Below are 7,950 nucleotides of genomic sequence, written 5' to 3'. Positions count from 1 at the left end.
CAGCTCTATTTACAATAGCCTGGAGATGGAAACAACCTAAGTGCCCGTCGTCGGATGAATGGATAAAGAAGATGTGGCACATATATACAATGGAATATTACTCAGCCATAAAAAGAAACGAAATTGAGCTATTTGTAATGAGGTGGATAGACCTAGAGTCTGTCATACAGAGTGAAGTAAGTCAGAAAGAGAAAGACAAATACCGTATGCTAACACACATATATGGAATTTAAGGGAAAAAATGTTATGAAGAACCTAGGGGTAAGACAGGAATAAAGACACAGACCTACTGGAGAACGGACTTGAGGATTTGGGGAGGGGAAAGGGTGAGCTGTGATAGGGCGAGAGAGAGACATGGACATATATTTACTAACAAACGTAAGGTAGATAGCTAGTGGGAAGCAGCCGCATGGCACAGGGATATCGGCTCAGTGCTTTGTGACCGCCTGGAGGGGTGGGATAGGGAGGGTGGGAGGGAGGGAGACGCAAGAGGGAAGAGATATGGGAACATATGTATATGTATAACTGATTCACTTTGTTATAAAGCAGAAACTAACACACCATTCATTGTAAAGCAATTATACCCCAATAAAGATGTTAAAGAAAAAATTGAGTTCAAGTATGGATAGGAGGAGTTTATGGCTCTGCCTCATAAATAAATATTCTAAATTTGAATGGCAGCTCTCTGATGATTTTCATGCCCCCCATAGGTATCGGGTCCTTCGACAGTAATAAAATCCAGAGATAGGCTGACAATAACGCTTCAAGAGATCGCAGGAAGAGAGAAGAGCCTCTGCTAGAGAAAATGAAGGAGGAATTTTAGTTCTCTCCTAGGGCAGTGACAGGGCTTGAAAAGAAAGGATCGTGCTCTTCCGTGTGGGTGGGGACCCATGCGGACTTGAAACTGAAGGGCAAAACAAAAGCAGCCTCTCCCCGACCCTCCCAACAACTAATCAAGGTTTAGGTATCACGGCGGGATACTTAACTTTTCTCTGAAAAGTCCTAGCGGGCTTGAAACACGTTTAATTCAGAGCCCGGTTCTAGTCTGAAGCCTCGAGCGTCGCGGGGTGTGTGAAAACTTGCCCTTGGTTTAGGCTCATCATCTGAAGAACTGAGAACCATGACAACTCCACAGCCTCCCAGGACGCGTCGTGGGCCGAGGACTGCCCTCTGCGGCCGCGGGCAGGTCCTGCTGATGCAGTCCGGGCGTCGCTCAAGGGGAAAGGTTGCCGCGCGGTCGCAAGAGGCGGGAGGAGTCTGGCGGTGATTGATGGGGAAGGGACGAATGAATAAAGGTACTTGTCTAGGGACAGCAAGGATCCCGAGCAAGCTGCGGAGGCTACACGGTCAGGCATTCCCTCAGCGTTTCGTCAGAGCCAGATCCGCCCGCAGCTGAAGGGAGGCGCGCTCTGCTCCAGGGTAGCCTGGGACCCAGCTGCGAGCCAAGTGCGTCCCGGGAAGGAGGTCCCCGCTGGTCCCTCTGCGCCTGGCGCGTCCGGTCCGCGAGGTAAAAGTTCTGGCTTGGTGTTGAATTAAAATCAGTGATTGAACCTTATCCCGGGGCTTCAGCTTGGATTACTTGTTTGGGGATTTTTTTTGTTTTTTAATGTATGGTTTACAGCGAATTACAATGGGGTTGGAGCGAAGGAGAGCGCGTGAGTGTTTGAAGCCACTTGGAGGGCACAGAAGCTTCCGCGTTAATGCAGATACTCCCCCAATCAGGACTGAGATGTCCCAGAGATTTTCCGAGTCAGCCGGCACACTCGTGGGGGGTCCGGGGGAGCCCGAGCGCAGGCAGCCGGGAAGTAGCTGCTTTCACCCGCGGGGAGGAAGGAGTCCTGGCGTCCAGACACAGGGTATCCGGGTTCCTGAGGAGTCAAATGCAGAGACTGGCACATCCCTTGGCCTCTAGGTGCCTTGCTTTCCCCCGTCCCCACGCGCCCTTAGCCAGAACGAACACACACGTCTCCCTCTGGGCACAACAGGAGCTCAAAGCTTTGCTCTAGACACTCATCCTTTTCTCCCTGTCACACCCCTTCCAGAATACCCCACCCCACTGCGAGTCATTTACCCCTCGGGAAACGCAGGGGAGAAAAACCAGCGAAAGCTGGCTCTGGAAGGGCAGGAGACGGGCTCGGGCGGGTCACACGCGCCAGAGTCCCCCCACTGGCGCGCAAACTTGAGTTACTTTTGCGCGCGGATAGTGCGGGCGCGGCGGCGCTCTGCGCTAGCCGCTTGCAGGGGCGTGGCTGGGGTAGCTGACCCGGGTGTCCCGTCTTCCTTCCCTTGCTGATCTCCAGACTGAAAGCTGAAGAGTGGCCACCCGACTCCCCCTGGAGCAGGCAGCAGCATGCAGCCGCTGCCCAGCCTGTGCGGACGCGCCCTGCTGGCGCTGATCCTTGCCTGCGGCGTGGTGGGGGCCCAGGCTGAAGAGAGGGGATTCCCGCCGGCCGGGGCCACTCCGCCACTTCTGGGGGCCGGAGAGATAATGGCGCCCCCAACTAAGACCTCCTGGCCCAGGGGGTCCAACACCAGCGTGCAGCGGTCGTCCCCATCTCCGCAGATGCCGAAAGGAGGGAGAATGGCGGGAACCCCACGGCGCACCCTCCCCCCGCCTCCGTGCGAAAGACCCATCGAGATCAAGGAGACTTTCAAGTACATCAACACGGTGGTGTCCTGCCTAGTGTTCGTGCTGGGCATCATCGGAAACTCCACACTGCTGAGAATCATTTACAAGAACAAGTGCATGCGAAACGGCCCTAATATCTTGATAGCCAGCCTGGCCCTGGGAGACCTGCTGCACATCGTCATTGATATCCCCATCAATGTCTACAAGGTAAAGGGTGCCTGCTAATATTGCAATGGGAGGGCACACCGTTAGGAAGGGGGAGATGCCAGAGCCTTTGCAGGAAGCTTAGTCACGAAGATCCATCCCTTCCTAGGAGTCAGTAATCATTGGAACCAAATAGCCTTCTGGTTTCAGTAGCCCACTGCTAAGCCTGGAAAAAGCATAGTCCCCAGACCAGCAGCATAAACATAACTTGGAAACTTGTTAGAAATGACATCTTATAGCCCCACCTCAAACCTACTAATCCAGAAACTCTGGGTGAAGCACAGCAGTTTGTATTTTGACAAGCCCTGCACGTAAGCTTTGAGAACCACTGGTCCTGAAGGACCTTGTCCCTAAATCCAGCTCACAAGGTACATTCTCTCTACTCAGAAACTGATGGTTCACGGACTGGCAGGATTGTTATCACCTGAGAACTTGTTAGAACTGCAAGTCCAACCCAGACTTATTAAATCAGAATCTGCATCTTAAAATACCTAGGTGATTCAAATGCATACTAACCTTGGGAAGCATTTTCTTAAAGGACCCTAACAGTAGAGGGGCTCGAACAGGTTTCTAGGAGACAAACGGCCTAGAAGAAAGAGACCCAGACAGGAGAGTGGGAAAACACAGTTCACCTGCTGTGAATGACCATACTGTACCTACCCTTTACTGAATGCCTACGATGGGCCAAGCGCTGGGATAGATGTGTTACTTTCCTTTACTCCTTCTGACAACCCATGAGTAGACATTACTCCATTTAACAGATGATAGGATGTTCAAGGTCTCACAGTGAGTAAGTGATTGAGGTGAAGAGAATCAGGCTCAATCTGTCAGGTTCCAAAGTGCAAACTGCACCCCATCAATGACTTTGTGGACAAGACCAAGGACACTGAACATAAGGTCTCGAACAGTTTCAGTAGCTAACATCATTGTGTGATTACTGGCAGTCATCAGAGGGAACGGGCTTGAAGAGCTAGGGCAGGACGCAAACCCCTATACTCTTTGACTCCCGCTTTGAAACTCTGGACACTTCCCAACATCTCTGGGCCTCAGCGTCCTCAACTCTACAATAAAGTTTCTAGTGCCCACCGACCGGGGTTTTGCGGTGTTAAGAAAAATAGCCTAAGTGAAAGAGCTGGAAAATTTTAAAGGGCGGTGCAAATTTGTTAAAACTCTGCTTCCCCATCGTAACCAGCAATAGGAAGTCATGCATAAAAACAGAATCAAAAGTGTAAGGGACCGGGAATGTACTTTGGGGATTTGCCTAAAGCTAGTCCTGGGCTCAGTACAAGGGAAAGAAAAGGCATGTTGGTTTAGGAAAGGATTGGGGGAGATACTTTGATCTTTGTGGCAGGAGAAGTCACCAGATGGCATGCCTTTAAATTGCCTTTTATGAATCTCTGGAAATCCTAATCCAACAAGGCATACATTAAGGAATTCTAGAGATTTCTGAGGTTTAGAGACAGGATTTGGATTAGGTTCCAGGTCCTAGAGGGCAACACTCCCAGAAATGAGGGATTAATAGATGAAATCTTAAATTCCTGCATGGCTACCAGCTCTTGTGAACTCTGAGGGTTTCCTGGGAGAAGCACAGGCTGAAATGGGTGCCTTAAATGCAGTCACAGCTCCATTAGGGCCAGAAGGAACCCATTTTAGGAGTCCTACAGACTAAGTCTTACCATTCCAATGTGGCAGGAGAATTTCAATTCAATTCGTCAAAACTGACTTGAGAAATTTTAGAGTACAAGGTGTTGTGAGAAGTTTTAAATAAGTGATAAGATTCTTCTGAAAAGGGAGATTACATCTAGTTTTGCTAGGCTTGCACAGAGTTTTGTGAAAGATTGTTTAGGAAGGTCCCAGGAAACCCCACATGGTCAGCCCATTTAGAAACCCTCCTAAGTCAGCCAGCAGATGAAGTGCTGTATGGAAGGTTGGATTGAAGACATTTTGCCTCCAGATCAGATGTAAATCACAGCTCTTCCAGGACCATCTTTCTCTGTCTGGCTAAATTATTACATTCGATAAGCCAGAGACTATCCTGCTCCCAAAGGACACACAGCTTTTCCTTTCCTTTCAAATTTCTTTACGATTTCCCTAGGAAGTTACAACGTTTTGCCTGAAACCATTCAGTCTGTTAAAGCTGTGTTTCTATTTCTGAAATAAACAAACTGAGTCATTACAAATCTGGCCATGTAATCATCCTTTTTGGTCATGAACAAATCCATCACATAGAATTAGGTCCCATCACTAGGTTTGCCATCAGTAAATCCTACATAGTGGCTTTTGGTTTATTTTTATATTGTGCATAAATATGTGTCACTTGAGATATAATATAACAATAATGGCTACCATTTATTATGTACTCAGTACTTGGTTTAGTTCATTAAACCACTGCAGCAAACCCTATGGAAGGAGTATTGTTATCACCCCTGTTTTATGGGGAAACTACATTTTTGAGAGGTAAAGAAGTAAATTGCTCGATGTCACACCACTAGAAGGTCGATGTCACACCACTAGAAAGTGATGAAACTAGGGCTTGAACCCAGGCCTTCTGGCCCTAGAACCCGTGGTCCTCCTGGCCCCCTGCACAGAGTGAGATGAGCATAGATTGCCCTTCTCCAACCTGGAGTATTGTTAGGACCTCATTTCAGTGCAGTGCTGCAATTACGGGACACACTACTACATGGTAGGATACTTGGTAAGCATTTTCAGTTTTAATCTGAGTCATCTGAAGATTTCTATCTCCTGAAATCCCCTTCAGATGATCCTTAATGTATAATATTGATATCACTGTTTGTTATTCTAAAGGCTTTATTTACAAAAACACCTAATCCAGGGCTAGTTAAAAGCCATTTTCCCTTAAATAATTATGACACCATATAAGTTACAAAAAATGCATTTATAATTTCAGAGTAGTCAAGTATTATACTTCCTACAAAGCAATTGAAGTGAATTATGAGTGCCATTTAAATTTATCCTAAAGTGGGGGACTTGAATCTCTAAACTAGTAATTTCTAATTTTGTTTTTGTGGGATGTTATTATTCTCTTGAGAACCCAGTTAATTATCCATCTTATATGTTATATATAATTAATATATAAATAGATAATTTATGTATACATTATAATTAATAGATACTATAATGTACATTCACAATTTCTGAGGGTTCATAGAATCCCGCAGCTCCTCTGTTGGTTTACCCACAGGCCCAGAAACATCAACGTGAATCTATTACATTAATCTGGACTTCAGTAAATCTAGAGTTCAGTAAAGTTGACAAACCACAAAATGTCATAGATATGGCGGGAAGCCATGTTCCTTGATGCGGCTGTAGAACGGGATGGGACTTCACAGGGAGAGGCTGCTGTGAGGGCTGACAAAGCCCAGGGAATGTGTCTACTCTGCTCTGACTCCCTCAGGGAACTGTTTCTCTGGAAACTTCTAGACAGTCTTTTCACCAGGGCTCCTGTGTCAAGGAGGCAATCCTGAGAGATCGATGTTGTGGGAGACTCAGCAAATCGAAGCTCTAAAAGAGCTTCAGATAATCATGAGAACCTGCTGGAAATAAAAGCCTCGTTTCTCCTTCTCAGCAGCGCACACTAGGGCTGTCACTGCATTACATAAAAGCATCCAGATGAAAAATGAAAAAGCAAGCTTCCAAAAAGGATGTTTAAAAATATATATGTATATATATGTATATATAAATATATTAAATGTTATAAAGAATGTATAGATGCATAAGTACATAGGTGAATATCATTGGTCGCAGTACCTGGCACAAAGTAAGCCAGTAATAAATGTTATTAGGATGTGTGTGAGTGTGTGTGTGTGAATAAGAATGGAAACTTGGGGTTTCTTTTTTCAGCTTTTGCCATTATAAACATGACTACAAATAACATCTTTGCCCATATGGCTTTGCACACATGTGTGACTGTATCTGAAGGGTAAATTTCTAGAATTAGAATGATTGAATCAAAGGATATGTGCATTTGTAATTTTGATAGATATTGCCATACTGTACCCCAAAATTATTGTTGTACTCTTAGTTTGAATCACTATTTTATGTAACATCTCCATATACATATATATGTATCAGTGTCTATCTTTAATACATACATGGGTCACTATGCCAGTATGTACATGGTCCATGTATGTACCTGACCCCAAAACCAGTGTTTAAGCATCTGACGTGAAGATGAATATCTCCTTATTCACAAGCTACTTATTGTGCCATTCCTGTGTAGACTAAAGTGAATGGAATAATCTAGACATTTGTTGCCTATAGGAGCCTAGAGTAAGTTGGAGTAGCACCAATGTCAAAGCTGTATAGGAAGAGCTGGGTATACTTGTAGATGCTGTCAAGTTTTTTATGTTGTTGGTGGTGGTTGTTTGGTTAGTTGGTTTAGTTTAGCCGTGATTTTTAACAAGCCTTGATTGCAGGTTGAAGTTAAAATTTCTTTAACTTCTCTTAACATCTTAAGAAGTTAAAAATGCTTGAGCAAACAATGAGTTTTAAATTATAACAAGTTCACTCTCTTTGTACTATATTTGCATGGAATAACTGACTCAATAGATATATAGTTAACATAAATATAATGTAATATAAATATAATAAATAACATAAATATAGCTTCCTTTATGTGTAAGCAAATTGAGTTTGAAAACAAATCTCCTTGGAAACTGATGACAGATATCTACATGGGCAGACTTTGACAAGGATCCAAGTATAATCAGATGTCTAGTGGTGATGGAGAGCTTTCTAAAAATTGAGCTGGTGACCCGTTGGAGTGCCTCTAGATGGTTTTCTTATTAAGACTTCGTAGGCTACTATTAGAGTCAAAGAGGCTGCCTTCGAGCCTGTGCTCTGCAACGGGAGAGGCCACAACAGTGAGAGGCCCGCATACGCAAAAAACAAAAAAAGCAAAAAAAAAACAAAAAGAAAACAAAAAAAGAGGCTGCCTTCATAGCTCTGAGAAGCATAACTACTGACCTTTAACGTTTAACTACTTAAGGTGGGGTACGTGTAACATTAAAGTGCTGGTATGTCAAAATGGGACTTGCTTCACTGAACCCTCAAGTGAGTTTGGAGCGAAGTGACCTTGTCACGTAGTCAGACATTCC

At 45.0% G+C, this 7,950-nt stretch overlaps 1 protein-coding gene across 1 annotated transcript in view; it reads left to right on the top strand.

Annotated features, from left to right (window-relative positions):
* Positions 1–2,120: 2,120 nt before the first annotated feature.
* Positions 2,121–7,950, top strand: part of EDNRB (endothelin receptor type B) — a 22,777-nt gene continuing 16,947 nt past the window's right edge. Inside the window, exon 1 of the mRNA XM_007466795.1 lies at positions 2,121–2,836. Coding sequence (XP_007466857.1) covers positions 2,351–2,836 — 486 coding nt within the window. The 5' untranslated portion in view covers positions 2,121–2,350. The remainder of the gene's footprint in view (positions 2,837–7,950) is intronic.

The sequence above is a fragment of the Lipotes vexillifer genome, unplaced genomic scaffold (assembly GCF_000442215.2).
Source record: "Lipotes vexillifer unplaced genomic scaffold, Lipotes_vexillifer_v1.1 scaffold19, whole genome shotgun sequence".
Taxonomy (NCBI): domain Eukaryota; kingdom Metazoa; phylum Chordata; class Mammalia; order Artiodactyla; family Lipotidae; genus Lipotes; species Lipotes vexillifer.
Note: the sequence above shows the minus strand (reverse complement) of the source record. Positions and strands in the feature narration are given on the sequence as shown.